Raw genomic sequence first — 24,620 nt, 5'->3', positions numbered from 1 at the left:
TAATGTAAAGATATGACAAATTTATCAACGCATTTTTACTAGCTTGCAGGCATAACTTCCACTATTTTCAATATAAACGTCATGCATTGTATCCATAATTTATATAGAAGGTGAGGTAATAAAATAAAATAAAATTTTTTATACATATAAGGTCGAAAAAAACTAATCAAACAACAATAACAATAAATAATTCTCAGCATACGTGTGAGCAGTACTCCCAGAGAAGTAATCAATGTTTCTTTCAAATAAAAATTATTGCGCTGAGTAAAGCTTTATTTCTAAATCTATTATCTTAATCATTAAACTCACATTAAGTTCTACTACGAAATTATTTAGTGCAGATATAATGTGCATAAAATTCTCAAAAGACGGTGACCCACGTTCCTTCATGGCAGTGGTCTGTGATGACAAAAACTATTGTTTAAATTATATAATGTCAATCCTTATTTTTAAAAAAAGTGCTTAAGGTTTAAGAACATAAAACAAATGCAAAATTATGAATTACCACTATTGTACTTTACAGTTCTTCCCTTAAGTTTATTTACTTTTAACATTGGATTGAATAAAATTTTATTTTTTGTCTTCATCATAGTTTTGTATATTTTTTCCCTTTAAACGTCATTTAGTTTTCCATTGTATAAACTTAGAGCATACAGTTTATGGTAAAAGAGAATTATGCTTAACTAACTAAATCCTTGTTCTTAAGTAATGATGTTGCTTGATTATGTCAATACTATCAATGCCCAACAGAGACTTAATTTTACATTACCCTTTTATTTAGAATATTACCTTTCATTTTTTGGTGTAAACCAAAGCTTCATGTAAACGTCAGTACTAGTCAATAAAAATTCTCCACTTGATTTCATGTCTTTATAATACTGAAAATAAAATAAATCAAATAAAAGTAACAATAAATTAATGACAAATAAAGGGGGGTCTTTTAAAAACACCATCTCATGCATGGGTAACCTGGGACCAAAATTGGAACAAGTTCCACAACCTGGGTCAATCCACCGATTTTGGAACAGATGGGTTGATGACATCATCAAAAAACTCTAAATTCTAATAAACCTTCAATTATTTACAAGAGCACACCATCCTATATATTTTCTTGATTAGAGGTTCAAGATCTGTAATAGAAGCAACAGGCAAAAAAATTCTAAAAAACATTGAGTGTATTTTGGGTTTATTGACAAGTCTTATATACTAACATGCTAACAGGGTAGCCAAAAAAATATGTCTGTATATGACTGACTTCAATTGAATAGCTAAATAACTATTTTTTGTAAGTTAGGTTACGGAAAACAAATAATTACTTAAAGATGGCCTTAGCTAATCTATGTCACAATTCAATAGGTACAGTAGCCACAACGTTGCACGCGTAACGAAAAGAATATAAAAACTGCACAGACTGTATATCTTCTGTATATTTTCAAATTTAAACATGGCACATTTTTTGTTACGTAACTTTATCTGTGTTTGCATCTCTTACTACTTACCCTGAAACTCTTTAGTGGAAATTGGAATGAAGCGGAATAATCAAATAAGAAACCCAAAAACCGTTTTGGTATGCATTGTAACACACATTCTTCATCTGATTGCTTTGAAATAGTCACATTTATTTCTTTCTCATTTCGAAACTGAAGTTTGCCAATAATATCCAAAGGAATCATATCTGGGTTTTTTTCGTTTTTCAGGTTTTCATTAGCTCTACTCTGTAATAAAAAAAAATTTAATAATTATTAGACAGGTTAATTTTATAACAAGAAAGATTAAATATTTGCACTATACTCTGTTTTAAACTACTTGAAAAAGTAATTTAATTATATAAAAATTAATAAATCTGGCAAATTAGCCTAATTTGATACTGTTTGAAATAATAAAAAAAATCAAAAATTATAGTTGAATATCTTCAACTATAATTTTTGATAAGGAAACCAAAAAAAAAAGATTTTCACATGTTTAAGGCAGCCTCCTGGAAGTTCATATACCAGACAGCCAACACACAAGGAAAAGAATTATAGCTATATTCTAGCAATCTTGATTGCTACTATAAAACCAAGATTTAGAAAATGTTAGAATGAGTTTTAAAACTTTGTGGAAAATTATTTTAAGAGCCTTTAAGTAAGTAAAATATATGCAAAGGTTAAAGAATCAGAAAAAATACACAAAACATTAAACAAGGTCATGCTACAGTATATGCGAAAACTAGTACATCATTAGCACGAGAAATACTTTTTGAATGAAAAGATTTTTTAAAGATAAATAATGTTAGATAATAAAGTAACACGATTTAATAGATAATAATAAAGACATTGTTGCAAAAAGTGGAGGAAAAAAACTTCATGTACGTTCGTTAAAACGCAACACAAGAATCATTTATCATTATGGTAAACTAACACCTAGCATTTACTAAATCAAATTATATGACTGTTCCATTTTGAGAGTTCGATGATAACGCTGAGAGTTGCAAATAAGTTTTGCTTCGGTCAGTGTTTGGATTAAATGTTTTTACTTGTTGCCAGTGAATTTTTATCATTGTTTTAAACTATTTAACACATATATTTATTATAAAAGAAAATAAACGTTTTGTTTTCTATAAAATTTTTCCTTACCCACAATTAATAAGCTTATATTTTACACTTCCGATATTGAAAATTGTACTTTAAATATTAAGAAATGAATATGATGTATATCTCACTTCACCTAGCCATGATATTTTTCGTGCTATAATGATATGTTATTAATTCACAGAAACAGAAAATGTTGTTGTTGTACTATGCAACCACTATAAAAAGAGTATGTTTTGACAGAAAATTGAGAGAAATTTTAAAAGTAAGATCAACAAAAAAAACTGAAAACTAAATAGATAAATTTCACAACAAGAAAAATAATTGTTTCATACCTGACTTGGTAACAAATTTAACCATTCTTCGCATTCTTGTTTGTTGTATGCATATAAACATATACTACTGATACTTTTGCCTGGTTCACTATAATACTTTATGTTAATATATTGACATGTATGTGTGACAGATACACACCCATTCAAATCCAATTGACCAATACAAGTTGCATTTTTATTGTTGCTAAACCAATATAACATATCTTTTCGCATCACAAAAAAATAACGATAATACATAAAAATGTTTTTCATCGATAGAAAGCCAGACTTTCTGCAGTTTATTAATGCTTCGCAAACTGAAATAGATAAGTCATATGGAACGTTGGTTAAACATGGATTCCTTATAATGCCCTCAAATGTCACAACATTTTCCTTAGAAGTGCGTTGTGTATCACATTCAGAGATAGATAGAATGCCAGAATCATAACCATTCTGTTTTATCTGTTCTTGCTTTGCATCATGACAACATTCAACAACTCTTTGAAATAATTCGTTGATGTTTAAATTCGTTTTGCATGATGTTTTGAGACTAAGAAAGAACAAGAAAAGTCAAAAAGGCAGTTTTTGAATTGAAATAATACATTTGTCAAGTCCAGCTGTAACAGTGAGAGACAAGCATTTCTGTCCCAGCACCTTGTCAAAAAAATAATAATAAAAGCAGTGGAAAATTGAAATTTTTCATTTTGAAATTACACTTTTCATAACCACTTTCTAACTCTAAAAAATTTACCTCCGCTTAAAAAAAAACCTGTTTTAAAAATTCAAGAACGAAGAACAGCGATAAAAACGCTTTCTTAAATCACGTTTCAATAATTTAAGAATGAAGAACGGTGATAGAAATGCTTTCTTAGATCGCATCGCAAAAATGTTCTCACAATGAGTGTTTTGATCTATCAAGAACATTGAAAGTTAGATTTTTAGATTTTTTCTTTCTTCGGCATTGAAATTTAATTTGTTTTCGAAATCTTATTGGAAGGGAAAGCCGTGAACGTAGGGTTTTTCCGTTTGCATTGGTAAACATCGCTTTTTATAAGAAGAACTTTTAAAAGTTTTGCATGATAGAAAATATGTTTCGATGATAAAGAAATGTTACTAAAAGTTTTAAAAAGTAGCAGCATTAGTTTTTTTAAATATTTAGACCATTGGATTTGTTTTTTAAAAAACTTTGTCTTTTTAAAAATATATCCAGATTAAAATCGTGTTACTTTAATTAGTTTCGTTGTTAAAAATTCATGAATGAATTAAAAATTCAATAGCCTTCGCATTTTATTTTTTCCAGTGCAGAGTATTGTTTTTAAACAATGTTTCTTGCTATGCTTTTGTTCTTAACACGAGCAATTATTTTTGCGTGATTTGAAAGGAATTCGCTATTCTATTGTGTTTTTGAATGAAAGCAATTACTTTTGCAAGTTGAGCTTAAGTGCCAGCATTTTACTTAAGAACCTCTGAAACAATAATTACATTTTGAATATTTTCTTACAGCATGCTATAAAAATAAACTTATTTCATTTAAGCAACATTATTTCAACTATCAGATACAAGAAAGTTAAAAGTGAGAGAGTCGCTAGTTCATACGCTTAGTTCTCGTGTTTGGGGTTCACAAGTTTAAACGTCTTCACTTCTCCAACAAAAAAAATAATAACGCAACAAAAAGTAGAGCTCGCAGGTCACAAAAAAATACAAATTAGCCACTAGTGAAAAATTGACCTACGGTGTTCCCAGGCCACATCTAGATGGTGGTTGTTACAGAGTGTCAAAATTTTTGCGAACCGACTTTAATTTTCTAATTCGAACCCTGAGTAGGCTTTGAACAAATAAAACTATTAGCATGGTACTTAATCAAAAAATAACAAAAAAAGTCGTAAACATTAACTTTCAGTATATATTCAGCATGTGAATTGAGGACAGAAAATCTGTTTGGGACACCGAAAGTCAAGGCAGAATTCGAAGTGTAATTATTTTTTCCTGTAACAAGGAAAATGAAAAAAAAATTCTTACAAAAATAGACCTTTTGTTGCATCTTTCGGATTTTCTTCAACTTTCCAGCATTCTAAATCAGCTTTATTTGCTACAATTGCATATGGTACATCTCCTTTACCGTACTTTTTAATTTGAGAAATAAATGTATCAATTAAATCAAAAGAACTTTGTTCACCAACATCGTAAACTATTATAATCATGTCTGCCCCATGAAAATATGATGTATTCAAAGCCCAACACCGTCCTGCAATATCCCAAATTTGCAACCTGTATTTAAAACCTTTGTGATCCATAGTTTTTGTTCTGGAGTCACAACTTACTGTTAAACCCTTAGCAAGAGTGCCATTGCAAAACTTTGTCATAATACAACTTTTACCAACTCCACTAGCACCAATGATAACAACCTTTAGGGGAATCATTCTTTCTAAAAAAAAACAAAATATTTGTTATATTTCAAAGTGTAAGGTTTCTATAATAACGACCATCGGATGTCTGTCCTACTAGCATATTTTCTGATAAAATATAAAAAATAGTGGATGCTTGAACTATGTTTGACAGTTAAAATCTGGAATATATATATGACAGGAATCTGATACCTGAAGCATGGTCCGAAGTTAAAAATTTTACAATTGCAATTTTTTGCAAAGATTCAGATTATTCCGTAATTTCCAAAATTTTTCAATTTGGGAAACATAGCTTAGTCGGTAGAGCAGCCCTCCACTCACGTCTAAAAGGTTATGGGTTGGACCCCTGCATAAGACTGTTGTCTAGTTAGGAGAAACTTTAAGAGATTTATATAGCTCAAATGAGAGCATTAAACATTCTGAAACCACATTTTCTTGGCACATACACTATAATGCTAGAATTTTAAATAAAACAATGTTAAGCCGATTTGTTGATCACATCTGATTTGCAATGTTTTAGCTGGTAATTTGCTTTGTCTTATATTTATATTAACATATTGTGTTTTATATTTTTGGCTTATGAAAATAATGTTTGTTCAGCAGGGTTTTTATCCACGTCAAGCCACTCTGTGTCTTAATAGTTACCAAACTTTTCACTTTGTTGCTGTATTTCATGTTTATCGCACCACTCAAATTAATGACTTTCATCCGCTAGAATTAACGACTTTCATAACCAAAACAATTAATATTTTTCATAATGAAGTTGACATCGATCTCTGTACAAATGATTTTTTTGGTGCTAAACTGCAAGTTCTGCTCAAGTTAATTGTGGCAACAGAAGTACAGTTCTTTTTTCTATCTATAGACCTGAAATTAAAGGTTGCCAGAGAGATTATTCTCGCTTGCCTGCTAAGGAACTGGACCCTACTCAAGTCTTGATTAATAATGGCTGCACATAAGACCCCAACACGTACCTTGAGCTTACAGTTACAGGTTTAGTTTGAGTTACAGTTTGAACTGTGTTATCTATTGCTGACCATTATCAATGTGGTTTTGTAAATTTTAAATAAACAAGATGAGACCAAAACAAACAAAAGGTGATACCCTACACAAAAAACATGGTAAGGTTGCAGCTGAACCTTAGTTTCAATTCCCCATGGAGGAGCCGTTTTATAGCGATTTTAATATTTCGATTGAACATTCCAAGATTGCATAAATGGATATATTTTTGATATTGTGACAATTGTTTTGTTCAACATTGTGACGATATTTCAAAATATGTTTTGATCATGTGTCCATTCGAGCATACAAGCTTAACGAATGATACATTTTATTTACTAAAAAGCATAAATTTAAATTTGTTTATTTAATCAATTATGTAGAATCATATTGAGGAGAGGGATGTTATTGCCTTATTTATTTGTTATATAATTGTGTGTGCAGTACTTTTTTCTTATATTTATTTATCTAGTTTATTGTGTTTTTTAGTGAACTTCTGTATTTTGTTTAAGCTTTGTGGTTGTAACAATTGAAATAGATGTTTTTTGTTATGACACTCAGTCAATTAACCACTATCTATAACAGTTGTGTTTGTGCTGTTATAGTCTGTTATTCACAAATTACTTATTGTAGACCTAAAAATGCACACAGTGGAACAGTGGGTGAAGCTTGGGAAAGAAACACTCACCCTTATTGCTAACCCCTTCAACATTGGTGTTAAGACTAGATTAACAAATAAGTTTTGGTCACGCATTTTGGAAATGGCATTGCTGATGGTAAGCTCGATTTTTCTGTTCAGCAGCCATCTACGAAGGATAAACCCCATTATTTCCATGGAATATCTGGCCCACCTCAGCCGCCATTTCCCTCTTTTGTCTCGGTGGTTAGTTTGCTAGAATAAAAATTAAATCATAATGGCAACCTCATTGTGATTCCTCCTGAAGCTGAAGTAGAAACTATGAATGTCGCCAAGTGCAAGGCCACTGTGGATGAGTGCGAAATAATTTCTCCTCTATTCTGCCTACCCCTCCTGTGCCCACCCGGTCTTGAAAAAATTAAGAAGTGTGAGAGTATGTTAACTTCGACCTGCTTCACCCTCCCACACCTAATGCACCTCTGACCTCGTCTATTCCGATGGATGTTACTGGTGAGAATGACCTGAATGTAAAAACAGTGGACGATTGTCCCAGTGTCTCCTTTATAAGAAAGACCACAGGTAAATCATGCATGAAAAGGTTTTAAGTCCTGATGCTTAGCATGGAACAATTACCTCAAGTGTGTGTTGTCTTTTTTTTCACATCTATGCCATAAGTTGATTACATACCAGACTTTGGGAACTTAGTTTGCCAATAAATATGCGTCTACTCAGACAATATCATAACAGGAGAGAGAACAAGAGAGGCATGTCTAACAAACACTACAGGTAATTAAAGATGTCTTCTCAAGCACTTGGTGTTCCTTTTTTCTCAGATAAGTTGTTGGAACATCACAGGTCTTTACATACTTAGGCATAGAAATTTTATTAGAAAGTTTATTAAAAATTTATTAGAAAGTTTATCATATGTTTACCTAACAATAAGTTTCGGGAATTAATTAATATCTTACAACTGTGGCGAGAGAAGAAATGTACAAGGAAAGAATTATTGTCCCTTATTGGCTCGCTGTCCTTTGCTTGCAAGGTTGTTAAATGTGGTTGCATGTTCTTAAGGTGCCTGATTGATCTTTCCACATCTGGGAATAGTTTGTTCCACCACATTAGTTAAGTTTACCAGGCAGGGTCACAGTATTATAAAATTAATTCCAGATTTAAGAAAGAAAAAACAGAAAGTTTACTGGTCAAGTGATGGAGTAAAGTTTCCCAGTTTGCCATTTATGTTTGTTGGAACAAAAATTTTGTATTGCCATCACAGAAAAGATAGGAACCTAAATTTGAAACTATCAGTTAAAGAAAAAAGAGAAAAGGAACTGGTAAGGTTCACGATTTTCACAATATAATTGGATTTTAAAAAACACAGAATAATATATTCCTTCTTGTTACAGCAAAACAATTATGGGTGTAGAAGGAAACACACTCGGGTTCAAAATTGTAAAAAATTTCATTGTCCGGCACAAGTTATCATCAAAGAAATGATAGAATTTCCAGAGTATCCGGTAGTTTTACATTTTGATTTCTTTTTTTTAGATGTGAAATTTCTGAATACAGTAATACAACTTTGATGTATTTTTAATTAAATATACTATTTAGGTTGTAAATGACAAATGTGCGTAACCGGAAAAAGAAATCAGCAGACCTTCAAACAGATATATCTTCAGGAAAACAGATTAAACAAACTTGCAAATTTCTCATTAGTATTGCTGATATTAGCAGTAATGAAGGTCATACAATAACAAAGTTAAATTGATTCGGACAATATGATTTATACTTCTGTTTAAAAGTAATTTTAATTGTTTTTCTATTTTTCTATTTAGCATTCCGGTATAACCCAAAGAATAGATTCAGAAATTGTTTCCAAAATCGATATGTATGTAAAGGAAGCTGTCACGGACACGAAAGAGATGAAAAGATTGCTGAAAATACATGTCAAGAAAGAAATGTTTATTTTACCCACAGAATGCAACAATACGTAACCATATAACTCATACTAGAAGAAAGTTGTGTCATTCACTTATCAATCAAGAGTGCCTTCAAAAAAGAATACTGTATTTATATGTGATTTTCATTGTGAGCAGGCTTGGGATCGTTGGTTGAAAAAGAAGGTGAATGGCTGCTCCGCTGACAGACTAAAAATATTAACTTTACAAAGACTGATTGCGTGCTCTGAGACGCTCAGCTCATGCGAAAATGCGATAGAAAATTTGAAGAAGTCTTCATTCTGGTCTGAACAAGAAGGACTTAGACTTATATTTTGGTGATGACAAACATATGCCAAGTTGTTCATGCCCCGATTGGAAATCATCTGTGTATCCTTGTAAACATTTTTTTGCTGTTTTTAAGAAATTTCCGTGTTGGGGATGGGAGTCTTATGTCCAGCTTGTATAGAAATTCTCTGTTCCTAAATCTTGATTCGGAATTTCTAACAAGAAAGAATCAACAAAGAATGAAAATGATTTGGTTAAACGTTAAAATTTCTTCACCGCTGATGTTGTCAAGGCCACAAAATTATTGGAATTGCCAAGTAGAATGGTCTTAAAGAGAAGAAATATTAACGGAGAGACCATAAGGGATTTATTAAACGAGATCCGTAGTCTTGGTTTTTTACCAAAAAACAACGGCACGCTTATTGCATTAATTCATGCAGAACTTACAGAAATTGTAAGGAAAATGAAGGACAATGTTCCAAAAGAAAGTGGTATTCCCTTGCTGCCAAAAATACAGCAAAAGTTAGATGTGAAACCAGATAAGAAAACTTCATATAAATATATGTCACTTCCGAAATTAAAAAACCAAAAACCTATTGTTGAAGCGAGTTGGTATGAAAAAAGAAGAATCAATAAAAGCATCTCAACTCAAAATTGTGGTTGAAAATGTTGAGAAAAACGAAAAGATTGAAGTTGAGCAGGTGATACATGACAACAACAGCTATGACGAACCTTCGTTTCATGTACCAGTAATTGTAGTGAGTGATGATGAAGATGATAACGCCAATACTGAAAAGAATCTTGAAAATGATGTTGCACCTTTTGTAAACCTTCACTGGATTGCTATTTCAACATATGGATGCAAACCAGGTGAGGTTCATATGATGGACAGCATGTGTCGTGGAAAGGTTGCTGATCACACAAAAACCCAAATATGCGCAATTATAATTGTTGTGAGGATCAACTCAAAGTTAAAGTAATTCCCGTTCAGCAACAAAAGAACAGGGTTGACTGTGTGGTTTTCGCAGTAGCGTTTGCATACACACTGTTGCAACCAAAAAACTTTCTACAGATATCACTTTTGAACAATAAAAATGAGAAACCATATGCTGCAATGTTTAGCTGCATATCAAATCACCAAGTTTTCGCAATGTGATAGCCACATAATAACTCGAGGATGTGCGCCCAAGGAAATATCCATCAACCTCTACTGCAGTTGCTGAATGCCATGGAGAGCAACAGAGAGCTATATTTTAGACAAGCAAATGGCTGAATGTAGTAACTGTGGAGGATGGTTTCACAGAATGTGTGAACAGATACCAGACTCTGTATTTAGGGTGGAAAATTATATAAGTAAAAAAAACGGTTGAAGGTAACTTAAAAATAAAACATAGTCTTTGCTAACTTGTTGAGTATCCCGCATAAGTCCAAGCTTAAGAGCCTTGGGGATGAGGTAAAGGGGCGCAGGAAGCTTAATTTAACGCAGTAAAATCATGTTTCTACAAAAAATCCCGTGTATTTTTGGCAACTGTTATTTAAAAGATGAAAATTTTGTCAAACACATAACAGATAAAAACGAAAAATGATAATAATTTGACCAGGAGGTAAATAGGTAAATAGGAGGAGTGGAGGGGGGATTTCAAGAGGGTGTCAATAAAACACAAAGCTTGCATATATAAGGGCGAGTTCAGGCCACTTTTTGAATAAAATTGGCAGTTGTCCTCTGAAACCGCCCGCACTTTGCTGAAATTCGCCCGAACTCGCCTGGAGCATTCCTGAAATGCAATTTCTTGTAACATACCATGCGGGCACAGTTGGAAGTAGGCGCGTGAAGAGAAAGGAGTTTACAACGTTTATATAAAAGTTATTTATCAAGTAAATCTTATCAAAAACCATACAGTTTTTTAAGAACTTCGCTACCATAGTAAGTTTATTTTAAATTTTATAGTTTTTTTAATCATTGGTGGTGAATCTTTGATTATTTTTCTTTTTTTTTTCAGGCATTGTTTGGGTCTATGCAGGTTTTTTCGTGCGAATACTTAAGAGCCATTTTCTGTAAGGATCAGGCAATACTAAATAAGGAAAGGAAGTGAGGTTTCCAAAATTATCTTTGCATTATCTCTGCTTATGTTAAAGATACTATGGTTTTTTAGGAATTTTTTGAAAATTTTGTTCGATTTCGGTTATTGGTTAAGATTTTATGGTCGTGTGAATATTTGTTCTTTTGAGGCCTTTTTGGCCATTTTTAACAAATTCCTGGGCTTTATGTTTGAAATTATATAAATCATAAATTTAGTTTACATCCACTTTGATTTTATACGGATTCTGTTGTAGTCCATAAATTCTATGGATAGTGTATCAGTTTTGCAGAATTTTTTTCACATTTAGCTAAAAATTATAGCTCGAAACCACCTCTCGGACCTTTTTTCCTAAAAATTCACCAATTTTCCCTACTTTTGAGGCCCAAATTTGGTTACACATACAGCAATGTGGGAATCTGAATAGCATTGGTTAAAGTGCTTTCTTTTGTACAAAAAAACCATTAAACTAAGCTTTGAAACCGAAAAAACAGTTTAGGTAACTAGTTCCAGTCCTTTTACCAGAATAGGCAACATTTTCAAACTACACAATATTTGAAAATGTTTAATCCAAGGTGAGTACTTCACAAAAAAAGAAAAAAATCCATGTGATCTAGTCATGCTAGCATTGTCAAAACAACCTTGAAATTACAAAAAAATGTTACGAAAACGCCACCACTTTTACGCCGTATGTGGCTTATTAGCAAACTCGTGGGATTTCATTTACACAGAAAAATAGTAATGCGCTGCGTATAGATGAGTTGCGAATGTTTACAAAGTTCCGTATACAGGAAATAAAAGAAGGACCTCATAAAGAAAATTGACTATTTCCTTTAATTTGTGGATTTAAGGAATAAACAATCTAAAAGGAGCTGGAATTGGTTTTTTTCTAACTTTCAGTTTCTCTTTTTAAGAGTAGGTTTTAAATATTTTAAAAAGTAAGTTGCTTTTTTAACTTGATTTCTTCAATCATTGTAATAATTGGATATATTCATATCTATATAACAGACAACAATGCGTTTCAATCCAAAATAACACTTCTGAATTAATTACAATAGAAATTGTAGTACCACAAGGCAGTGTGCTAGGGCCACTGCTCTTCTTAATTTATAGAAATGACATTGTGAAAATCTCTGAAATCGTCACTATGTTCTTGTTTGCAGATGACACTAGTATTTTTTACTTAAATAAGAATAGAATAGAATTGGAACAAATTTTGAATATATAATTGAACAAGCTATCTGAATGGCTTACAGCTAATAAGCTTAGCCTAAATGTAGGAAAATCTAATGTCATAATATTTAGACCAAGAAATGCAAAAAATAGCCTGGACTTTAACCTGAAAATAAAGGATATGCAAATAAAAGAAACTGACTGCGTTAAATATCTAGGTATCTTAATAGACAAAAAAATTATATTCACCCAACAGACATGGATAATAAATCAGAAGTTGAATAGAGACAACTCTCTGCTTGCAAAACTCAGACACTTTGTTCCACACCAGTCACTTAAAAGCTTATACTATGCTCATTTCCATTCATTTTTAGGTTATTGTATCCTGGTATGGAGCACTACTGCACAAGGTAACCTTCAGGATTTAAGCAAAACACAAGATAAGGTTGTCAGAATAATGAAGTTCTGCAATAAAACTACTATAACAGCTCCATTATACAAGGAAATGAATATATTACCCATTACTACTAATGTAAAATTAACATCAGGGAAATTGATCTGGAGAATATCTAACAATTGCATAGCTGATGTCGCAAAAAATTTTTTTTTCGAACATGGCGTCCTAATTAACGAAAGAGATAAGGAAACATTTATCAATCTTCATAGAAACACAGAGGTAGCCAAAAGTTTTATAACATATAAAGGAGTAATCAATTGGAATCGTGGCATTCCAAGTACAATAAAAAAAGCAAATTCTCTTGAAACCTTTAAGAAATCTTAGAAATAACATCTTCTTACAACGATTTAAAATCAATTAAAACCTGAAACCAAATATCATTGTAATCACTCATTTTAACTACTCCGTATTCATGGTGGTTTGCAACACATCATTCAGTAAGAGGCAGAGTAGGCTGATAACATATGAGTCAGGTGGTTGTAAGAAACAGATAGATTACTTCCTGGTTAAAAAGTCAGACAAGAAAGTGGTGAAGGACGTGAAAGTTATATCGGGGGAAGAGTGTGTTTCCCAGCATAGGTTGTTGGTTTGTGATATTATCTTGAAGAGTGTTAAAGAAGGCAAGGGAAGGTACAGGCCCCGTCGAAAAGTCTGGAAGCTGAAGGAAGAGATTGTAGCAAGACAATTTAGTGCAAAAGTTCAGCAGTTAGCCCACAATGGTCAATGTGATAGTGACAATGTTGAAAGTACTAGGATTACTTAGAAGAATTGTCTTCTAGAAGCTTGTGATGTTACCTGTGGGTGGACGAAAGGACCAGCTAGACATAGACAGACCTGGTGGTGGAATAATGAGGTTGACCAGTGTATAAAGGAAAAGAGGAAACTTTGGAAAGAGTGGAAGTCAGGTGATAGTAAAAATATTTACTTAGAAGCTAAGTGTCGTGCTCGTACAGCAGTGTATAAGGCAAATTCAGAAGAAGAGAGAAACAGATTTGCAGATGTGTTAGGAAGGGAAGACCACGAAATGAGGTATTCAAGATAGCAAAGCAAATGAAGAAGACTAACCAAGATGTTTTAGGTGAGAAGTGTATACGTAATGATGAAGGTGTTTTGGCTAGCACAGAAGAGGAGAAAAGGGTAGCTTGGAAGAATTATTATCAGAGGTTGCATAACACTGAGTTTGATTGGGATGAGGATAATTTGTCTGATGATGATGTTGTAAAAGGGCCAGCTATGCATTCAAGACAGAATGGGTAGTGGAGGCTATTAGGAAATTGAAGATTGGCAAGGCTACAGGATTATCAGCTATTGTTGCAGAGATGGTAAAAGCATCTGGATATATTGGAGATGAGCTTATTACAAGTCTTGCTAACCAGATTATAAAGGATGGTGCTATTCCGAGTGAGTGGCAGTCCAGTGTAATAGTGAATTGTTTTAAGGGCAAGGGTGATGCATTAGAAAGGGGTAACTATAGAGGTTTGAAGTTGGTTGATAAAGTAATGAAAGTTATTGAATTGATGAATGAAAGTTAAAGGATTGATATAGATAAGATGCAATTTGCTTTTGTTCCAGGGCGTGGCACTACAGATGCAATATTTTTACACAGACAGCTTCAGGAAAATTATTTAGGAAAGAGAAAGAATCACTATTTTGCCTTCGTAGATTTAGAGAAAGCTTTTGATAGAGTGCCACTTAAAGTTATTTGGTGGGCTATGAGAAAATTAGGTGTGGATGAGTGGCTAGTTACGATGGTACAGTCTATGTACAGCAATGCTAGAATTCATGTCAGGATTAACGATTCACTTAGTGATGAATTTAGTGTAAATGTTGGTGTACATCAGGGTTCTGTACTTAGTCCTTTGTTGTTTGTTCTAGTCTTAGAAGCGCTGTCGATGGAGTTCAGAACAGGTTGTCCATGGGAGTTATTGTATGCAGATGATTTGGTTCTCATAGCAGAGTCGATGGAAGAATTTGTTGAAAAGTTTGAGAAGTGGAAGAAAGGACTAGAAGAGAAAGGGCTAAAGGTAAACACAGCAAAGTCATGATTAGTAGCATTGCAGCCAAGTGTGACCTTGTAGTTGGAAAGTGGCCTTGTGGAGCTTGCAGGAAAGGGTTTGGTAGCAACTCAATTTTTTGTCAAACTTGCAAGCATTGGGTACATAAGAAGTGCAGTAGTAATAGTGGAAGGTTAAGAGCTGACATTCAGTTTGTATGCAAGCGTTGCAAAGGTGAGACTATAGAGAATGAAGTATTTTCAGCTTTAATGATGCACAACAGTGGCTCGTTAGAGATAGTTGAGGACTTCTGTTACTTAGGTGATATGTTGGGCAGTGAAGGAGGTGTTAGAAGAAGTGTTACTTGCAGGATAGGTTCTGCTTGGAAAAAGTTCAGAGAGTTACTTCCTTTGTTGACTAGCAGAGTCTTGTCATTTGAGGTAAAAGGTAGGTTGTATGAGGCCTGTATAAGAAGTGTTATGTTGTACGGTAGTGAAACATGGGCAGTGAATCAGGGAGATCTTAACCGTTTAGATGGGAATGATATGAGGATGGTTAGGTGGATGTGTAACGCCAGTCTGAGAGACAGAAAGAGTTCAGATGAGCTAAGAAGTAGGCTAAGTCTCCGTAGAATTAAAGATGTTATCCAGATAAGAAGACTGAATTGGCTGGGGCACTTGGAAAGAATGGAGGAGGATAATTGGGGAAGAAAGTGTAGAGACTTGATAGCTCCTGGGGCAAAGCCCAGAGGCAGACCGAGAAAGACTTGGCAGGAGGTTATAAGACCAGACTTGATACAGAGGAAATTGAGTTTAGATCTAACACAGTCTAGATCAGATTGGAAGTGGGTCATTAATATACCCCGTCCAACCCATGCTAGCATGGAAAACGGATGTTAAGCTGAGAATGATGATGATGATGTATTCCTAACATGTTTCTACACTCTAAAACACTACTACAGACGCACAGAACACTACAAAATCAGTCTTTGACCCGTGTCATCACACAACCGCTTTCGCTGCACTCTTCTTCTCCTTCTCCTTCTCCTTCTCCTTCGTCTTCTTCTCCTTAGTCTTCTTCTCCTTCTCCTTCTTCTTCTTCTTCTTCTTCTTCTTTGTGTGCATGCATGCGCATGTCCATTGTTTTAGACGCAAAAGCAAAACAACTACGTCACTCTATTGTCCCACACAAAGTCGGGCCTTATACAAAGTCGGGCGAAAATATTTTTCTGGCTTTAGCCGCCCGACAATGAACGTTTTTACCCTATGTGGTGCATGTATGAAAAATTACAGTGCTAATTGAAAAAAAGAATTATTACTTAGATTTCTAACACTATAAAAATAAGAACATGTTTTTTCAGATTGATCTAATAGACATGCAGAAGAAACCAGATAGGCAATTTTTGTTACATGGTGGACCATTTTTTGAGATTTCACACTTTTCACCCACAGACAACAAGTTAGATTTCTTTGCGTTTTTGGTTTGTTAAATATTATTCAGTCAGACAACGGCTCTGAATTTTTGAACGGCATCATTCGTGCAACATTTATTTTATGGCTTGAAGAAGCAAAATTCATTAATGGTAGTCCAGGTCTTTCATAATCACAAGGCATGGTAGAACAAGGCAATAGTTTAAGGTCAAAAATTTTCGAGATTTTGGCCCCTTTTCGCGAAAATTTCAAAAAAAGAAGGGAGGAGTAAGACAATAATTTGGTGAATTTTTTCTATATAATATTTGATTGTTTTTTTATAATATCGAGAATTACTCGAAAACAATACAATTTTCTTGCCTGGACTCTCTTACTTTTTTGCCGCTTAAAAACATTTCACGAATTGATCAGAAGTTGACTTTTTCTTTCTTTTTTTTTCAACGGTGTGGCGTGCATGCTAGTTAACGGAGGAAGTGTCATTACAAAATTGAAAATAAGTTCCCCCATCAGTTTTTCTTCCACAGCTTCAGTGTATATATTGTGAACCAATTCTGAACGTGTTGTCAGTCTTGTTTGAAGCATTGTTAACAGCGCATTTATCATGACTTCACACTTGATTTCAAGTCCACCTTGAACTAACGGTGAGCGTCGGTAATGATTTGAAGTCAGCTTCATTGTCGTTGTGAAACATCAATTCCAAAAGTACTTTGTCACTTTTTTTGGCAAGTGTCCAACTGTGTCTCCATTTTTATAAACTGTTTTTATAGCAAATCAGTCAAAAACATTATCTGGTTCGTATTTCAAGTTGTTCATTCTCCTGAAATTCATTGTCATTCGCGAAAGTTTTTGCTCCCAAAAATAAAGATTTTGGAAAATTCGTGAGAGTTTTTTCTGTAAAATTTCTTCTAGAAGTAGAATTCGCGAAAATTAACTTCGGGAAATTTCGCATTTTTTATCCTCGCGAAAATTTCTGCCCGTAAAAATTTCTGCCCTTAAAGTAACACAATTTAGACAATGCTCAGAGTCCAAGAAAATGACACAGGAACATGTAACTGGTCTGATTGGCTGCCAGCTACAAGTCCTGTGTTAGTATTTTGAAAGTTAATTTAGTGTATTCTGTTAAATATGTTCAAAGTCTAATAAAAGTTTTTTGCTGTCAGCGAAATTTTTCTGTTTTTTTTTTATTTATATTTCTTAAATTTTGAACCAAGCTGGCAACGATCTTTTTTTGGTAAAAGGCTATGGTATGGTAACTAATCTTAGTATGTTTACATATTTTAGATGCTATGAACACTTCATTTGGGCGAAGCATAAAAATGACACCCTACGAGGTAGTATTTGGTTGGAAAGCTGATATACTTTAAATGGCTTTTATTCCCGCCCTAACTCGGTCAAAAATCGTCATTATTAAAATGCCCTACTCTGGGTGGTTTTTATTCCTGCCCAAAGTTAGTCAAAAATCGTCAATACACTCAATTATAGTGCCGTGTTTTTCCTGCGCACACATCAAATAACATTACGTAATGCTATTCAAAAAAGATCCGTGCGCAGAAATGGAGGTAATGAAACATTAGTGCAGAAAAACTCAAGGCTAGCAAAGCGAAAAAAAGGAAAAAGATCGACTAACTGCTGTGTTATAGGATTCATAAATAGCCAATACTCCTTGGAAAAATCATAGTTACTAAAATGGAAAAATGAAAAGAGACGAATGCTCAATTCACGAGGGTTTATGTCATCATTCGTGCTCGTGCAAAGCACCATTCATTAATGCACATGTTATGGTTCAAATTATAGTTAAACAATCGCTTTCTCAAAGCATAGATTAGATGTCTACTTTGCGTAATCCCTTTCTTAAAATTACTTTGCTAAACAAGCATAAAAGTGACAACAAAGATTGCGCATAGATGTTGTGCTCGGAGCGGTATGCAAAAGAAGTCAAGCTCTGAATGCATGTTTTATCTGTGTGAATGTTAAAATAAAATTTTGCAAGTATAGCATGGTTAAGTGAATAAATGTTGAAATCTGAATTTCCGCCACGTTTTTATTGTGGATTTAGTTTGTTTTGAACATTTTCCTCTGTGTTTGCTTGGTTTGTTTACATTTTTACCTCCATTTCTGCACGCGCATTGGCCATTACGTAATCACTTAGATGTGCGCGCAAGTAAATATTGGGACTGTGATTCCATGTATGCCCTGCTTTGGGTGGTTTTTATTTCTGCCCAAAAAGTCGGTCAAAAATCGTCAATGTTAAAATGCCCTACTTTGGGTAGTTGCTATTCCTGCCCAAAGTTAGTCAAAAATCGTAAATATTAAAGGGGAAGTTCGGTCAAAAAAAATAATTTTATTTTATTTTATAATTCCATGTATTTATACTTATAAAAACAAAAAAAATTTACTTCATTAAACTTGGAGTTTCGGAAATGTTTCTAATGTTGACACAAACTTCTTGAAAATGCTCCATTTTTGAAAAAGCGCGTCAGAAAAAAAAAAGCTGGGTTCTAACTCAAGTATGACGTTTTATAGTTCAAAACATTGCATCGTGTGAAAGAGTCACAACACAGGCTACACAATTTGCTAGAAGAATCTACTTCTTTCCTGCTATATTTCTTTTCAAATCTGTAACAAATTACTTCTTTGAAAATACAGTGTTAGTTTTGTAAGCAATGGATCAAATTCGAAGCGATTCAAGTTCTAACGAAGATGAAAACGATGACATACCTGATTTATCCACTCTCAGACCCTTCAATTTTGAACCAGAATTTTCTTTGGAAGAACTGAATAAATTAGGAACATGTAGTTCCGAGAGTGATGAGGAAGAAGATGAAGTTTCAAGGATCGGCAATAATAACTGGTGCCAATGCGGTGGTCACTGTAGAGCGATGGAGTCGTACAGTGAAAGCTTGTGTTGCAGGGATACAAATGAAATTCCTGACAATCATTTTGAAGGTAAAATAAACAAAAAATTTAGCCAAGCATAATTTTCTTTTTCGTGTTTAAAACCATAACAAAACTCTACATATTCCCTTTAAATATTGGTCTTCGCGTTGATAAAAAAAAATATCCCTACGAACACAACAACTGACTCAAAACTTCTTTCAAAATATTTTGCCTAACATGAGTTTTTTCTCAAAAACATTTAACTCTCCTTCGCATACATTTTATTCGTTATCATTCGCTACTGCCAAAACAATCTCACAAAAAAAACACAACGGTGGTTGTTTTATTTTATTCAGCTTTACAAATCGAATGAGAACGCGTGCGCTCAAAAATCAAAACTTAAGACGGGGGTCATTTTTTAAGATTTTCTTTTTAGGAAAACAATGTATAACTGAAGCCGAAACTTTTGGGATGGTTTGTCTATGTAAACCAGTACTAACCACTGCACTGTCTGCTCTAAATAATTTAAGGGGCGATGCAATGCACACAGATAATTGGTACGTTTTTTTATTGCATCTTTTTTTAAGGGTTAAGGGCAAGAAAGGACTTGGGATCAAACTTGTGTTATATCACAATTTCTTTTTAGTTCACTACGTTTTGCCGGTTACAAACAGTACACGTGGTGGATACATAACAGATTGGGAAAAGGTGTGCGAAAAATTATACCGTCGTGTGCTTTATGGGCAATTCGTAATAAATATCCATCTGAAAATTCACGGAGAGCAAATCCGACGACAAACAACTGTATGAAAACACGGATTCCGATTCTGAATAAAAGAACCAACTTCAACCTTAGAGCTAAAGAGGGGATTGAATACTAATTAAAAAAAAATTATTACAATGTAAAGCTTGTTTTCATATTTTCAATGGCTTCTTTTTTATCTGGTTCCTGTCGTTTCTGACGGTCTTCGATTCTTTTTTCTGTTCTTTTACGTTTCTCAGGCTGTTTTGTAAAATTAAACAAGGTCGGAACAGCACCATCTTTTAATTTATTCCGCGGTGGAGAACCCATCACGGTCGTTCAAAACCGCGATTTTAAGGAAAAAAAGTGTGCGCATGCGCCAAAAATTTTTTTAAAAAAAGCGCCTACGGCATAAGATTATGACGTCATCGATATTGACCTCACTCTCTATTATCTTGTTTTAGTTGCCCAATAAAAAAAAATTTAACATTTTTTTCTTTTAAAACTAAAGAAGGATGACCATAGACTACTATTTCGCCTTTGGTTGCTACCCGGGGCAGCCTAAACAGACAGCAAGGTCCACAAAAGCCCAGATGGCTAGTTCACAATTTACCAGTACAGGAGCACTCTTGTACAACATTCTGACGCAAGGTTTTGCCTAAAAATTACTTTTCCTGTTTGCATGTATCCCTTATCGAGCGTTCTATCGTATTAGGTAGTAGCTGCCACTTTTTTTACTACTAAAATTTTAAACTTTTCTACACCATACATTTCACTTTCGTTTTCACAAAAAAAAATGGTTGACAACTATTAGAAATGTAAAATAGACGCTAATAAACTACTACTAAAAAAAATAAATTTTAAAAGGAAAAAAAATAATTCATCTGATTAGTTAGGCGACATGATGTAGTTTAATTACGCTAACCGTAGTCTAACTAGGTGAACGAAAACTTTCTGTTGTAAATACGTCGAAATCATTGCGTTTCGCACTACAATTTTTATGTGAATCAAATCGCAGACAATTTTGACCAATTATCGTCTTATTTGCATCGCGCATTGACAACTTATGGCCCAAACCTTGTGTGGCAATATTTGTTGTTTTAAATAATGGATTTCAGCCATTTACGCCACAGGAAAAAAAATATGGGGGATGAAAATGTGGTATTGTTTGACTAAGATTTTAACGTTGTTAAAACAGGATGTGAATAAAAAAGAAACGTTACAAAACAAATTGTTACCACATCCATCTTAAAAAAAAACATTTTTTTTTTGCGTTTTTTGCGAAAGAATATCTTCATTAAATTATTGCGTATATTACTATCGTCACCTAAATAGGCGACATGTAATATTTCATTTTAACATAATTCTTACTTGCGCGAGCATATTAAGGCACGAGTGACAATTTTAGAATCATAGTTGCATACACTATCCATTCTGAACAAAGTGTTTTTGCGATTTTTTCTTAGGAATGTGTGAAAAGCCATTGAATATTGTAATGTCTTAACTAGGTTACATATGGTCTAACTAGGCTACAATGAGTCGCGTAAATAGGTGGTATGCCCTAATTGGCCTACCGTCGCCTAATTAAGTGTTTACCCTGACTGTGAAAAGTTAGGGGGTAGCCACAAGCAACATTTTTTCACATCTAACACTGGTTTATTGCTTATATTTATCTTATTGAGTGCACAATTCCCATTTAAAATAATGATATTTACCGATTTATGAAGTCTTGTGAAAGGTCATTTCCGAGGACCAATTTCTTTCAGAAAAAAAGTGGCAGCCACAAACCACTGGTTTTATTTGATAAAACAGGCTATCAGCTTTCAGGAAAAACATGTCTTAAAGCATGACTTTGCGTTGGAAGGCAAATATCTTCATTTTCCACCAACTTATAAAATTTTATAATCAAAACATTGCTATTCTTTCTGTCTCCTCCCAACAAAAGTGAAAGTGTTCGGGTAGTCGAATCTAGAGTTTTTGTATAGTCCAAGGCCTGCTCTACTAAAATAAAATCTTTTTAGGGGATGATCTCTACCGCAGAGGCTCAAAAAACATTTATTTTTAAGGGAAATTAGAAGCACGTGCGATGGGGGCCATTATGAATCGCTTGCGGCAGAAAATTTGATAACAAGTAATGGCGCATGCGCACACTTTTTTTCCTGCCCTAAATGACCGTGCCATTAGTTCAGCCTAGAAATTTAAAAATAATAGATTTCCATTACCCCCGTCTTACGAAAGCACATGTTCTTGAAGGATTTTTCGATGTTAAAAAAACATTCAGCACTGGGGGAAAGAAAATGCGAACATGCGAAGAAAATATAATGATTTTTTTTGACATGGTTTTGTTTTGGAAATGGCTGTAATAAATGAAACTGTGTTGAATTTTTCTAAATACGAGAAAGACAAATGTTTGGCTGTTTGGTGAAACATAGGTAACGAAAAGACTTACTTGTAAATCTCTTTCGAAGCACTCTGGTTCAAAATGATGAGAACAAATATAAAACCCAGAGTCTTTCGGCAAGGTACCACTTCTTTTTATATTGTGTAGCCATTTATTCCGAAGCTCTTTATCTTTTTTCGCACTAGGAATGTGATAAAATACTACCCGGATTTTTCTTTCGTTGTTATCTTCGTCTTTTGTCGTAAGCTTTTCGTTATCTACCTCCTTATTTTCCTCGCTTCCCTTACCCTTTTCTGTCTTTTTATTATTGCTACTTCGATTTGTACAGCCGATGGCAGCACAGTTTGGCATATTGAAATAATAAAATGCATAAACAAAACGCTTCTTCGTGTGATTACACCTAATCCCCAACACTGAACTTCGCTTTTTAAACTATAAAACGTCATAATTCAAACTCGACCCAGCCTTCGTAAAAACGTAAAGGGGTCAGTCTACGGAGGTGTTTTTACGCGTGGTTAACACAGATTATTTAAAAAAAATAAGGGTTTCATTTAAAAAGAATTATCGTATTCTTTTTTTTTCTTTTATGACTATTGATTATGAAAATATAATTTTTGACCGAACTTCCCCTTTAAAATGGTGGTTTTTTTCTTGCCTAAAGTCGGGTACTTTGGGCATCTCTGTATGCTTTGGATATCATGTCATGCTTTTTCTGAAGTAGTTTTAGATTAATAGTTTAAATTTTAGTTAAGTATGTGTTCATAAGAGCGAATTTTCGTTAAATTAAGTTCATGCATAAAAATAGTAAAGCTTAAAGTAGTTTAATAAAGTTATTTTAAGACACAAGAAAGCAGTTCCAGCTGATAAAAGAATCTGTTTAACTTTGCATAGTTTTGCCCTACTTGTGTTATGATTTAAAAATGCCCGACTTTGGGCAGACTTCGGGTGGAACACTACAACTCCTCTATTTAGGTTATAAATCATTGCGTAAAATCACAGGGGGACAGACTTTTGCAGAGGATATATTTTTTTTCATATACTCTGTTAGTTCTTCAAATGTTGTTGTAGTATGTAGCTAGCTATGTAAGCTAGCTAGCTAGCTAGTTAGTAGAGCTTAGCTACCTAGCCTGACCTAAATAAAAAAATAAGCTAACCTGCCATAGACATAGCTGTTCAACAAATTACAAGATGGTAAAAATATAAGACATAATTCTTGGTTTTGACTTTTTTTGACAGTTTGGGCAGCTACAAAAAGAAAGATACAGTAAGCTCTTCTTGATCGTCACTTTCTATTTCATTTCCTTATATCACATTTCAAATTCTGGTCTACTGCTCGGCCCCGAATTAACATACACTATTACCCCTCAAAAAGCCCCTGTTGCAAAAAGAGCAGAGGGGCCGCAGTTATGTATGTGATTGTTTCTGTATGTATAACAACATTACTGGTAAAAAAAGTTGTTACAAAATAACTAAATTTTGCCTTGAACGCAAATTTTCTACCTACTTTTTTTACCCGTCTTTACCGACTTTTTAATTCGTCGAATAACTTCCTTTTTAGTGTTTTAAGAAACTTAATGCGATAAAAAATGAAGATTCAAACGTTGCCAGTGATACTTTACCGTTCACTAAAAACTGAGTTCTTAACACAGAGCATTTGGGCCTTTTAACCCTAGGGACGAGGATGATAGTTTTGTATTTCGAGATTTATGAAACACTTCACTCACGCGTGTGCGAAGTAAACACAGTCTACGATCGTGGACAAATTAATAAAACAAATGCAGTTTTTTCGTCATTTTTAAACTTGACCAAAAGGTCAATACTCACAGCCGGCAGGTTGTAAAGTCGCTACATTTTGCAGAACGAAATAATCCATGCCCACAAAAGTCGCAAAATTAGAAAAAATGAGCGTGTAAGAAGAGCCTTATGGACGAGGTTGCAATTTTTCCGTATTACTTTCCGCAAAAGACCAGTTTACGCGAGAAATTATATACGGAGCTTTAAAATCACATCATCAAGTCTGTTTTTTAACATAAATTTTCCCCTTGTGTCCCTTTATTTGTCACTAGAAGCTACACCAGTTTTCAGAAAGCAAAAAAATCTTTCTGGAAACGTCTCTTTATAGCTCTAGTTTAATGCACACTAGACTATCCCGTGTCCGTTCTCATTGGATTTCTCACACTTTAAGTCATATTTAGCCACTACTGCTTAGGAATTCTACATAAAGCAAAAAACGTACAAACCTGGTGATCAGGAGTAAGTTAGTGCAACCTTGTCGCAAGAACTTGCTAGGCTTTTATATTTGGATGTCCTGAATATGTCCT

At 33.8% G+C, this 24,620-nt stretch overlaps 2 protein-coding genes across 2 annotated transcripts; both read right to left on the bottom strand.

Annotated features, from left to right (window-relative positions):
• Positions 1 to 770: 770 nt before the first annotated feature.
• On the bottom strand, positions 771 to 4,634 carry LOC130625087 (uncharacterized). The gene is made up of 5 exons (XM_057440164.1): positions 4,617 to 4,634; positions 4,307 to 4,350; positions 2,906 to 3,434; positions 1,500 to 1,715; positions 771 to 878 (listed from the first exon to the last, which is right to left on the bottom strand). Exons 1-5 carry the CDS (start codon positions 4,632 to 4,634, stop codon positions 786 to 788), a joined length of 900 nt encoding a protein of 299 aa, XP_057296147.1. The 3' UTR covers positions 771 to 785.
• LOC130625635 (uncharacterized) lies at positions 3,835 to 23,629 on the bottom strand. The gene is made up of 2 exons (XM_057440734.1): positions 23,454 to 23,629; positions 3,835 to 5,309 (listed from the first exon to the last, which is right to left on the bottom strand). The coding sequence occupies exons 1-2, from the start codon at positions 23,464 to 23,466 to the stop codon at positions 4,900 to 4,902; spliced, it is 423 nt and encodes a 140-aa protein (XP_057296717.1). The 5' UTR covers positions 23,467 to 23,629; the 3' UTR covers positions 3,835 to 4,899.
• Between the last annotated feature and the right edge of the window lie 991 nt (positions 23,630 to 24,620).

Source organism: Hydractinia symbiolongicarpus, chromosome 14, assembly GCF_029227915.1.
Source record: "Hydractinia symbiolongicarpus strain clone_291-10 chromosome 14, HSymV2.1, whole genome shotgun sequence".
NCBI classification, from domain to species: Eukaryota; Metazoa; Cnidaria; class Hydrozoa; order Anthoathecata; family Hydractiniidae; genus Hydractinia; species Hydractinia symbiolongicarpus.
This window is presented reverse-complemented; position numbering and strand designations above follow the sequence as displayed.

Excerpts from the sequence above, each read along its gene's own strand:
- LOC130625087 (XM_057440164.1), bottom strand. Across the intron at positions 1,716-2,905 it reads TAAATTTGTTACCAAGTCAG|AGTAGAGCTAATGAAAACCT; the intron begins GTATGAAACAAT and ends TTTTTATTACAG. Across the intron at positions 879-1,499 it reads TTCCACTAAAGAGTTTCAGG|TATTATAAAGACATGAAATC; the intron begins GTAAGTAGTAAG and ends TTTTATTTTCAG.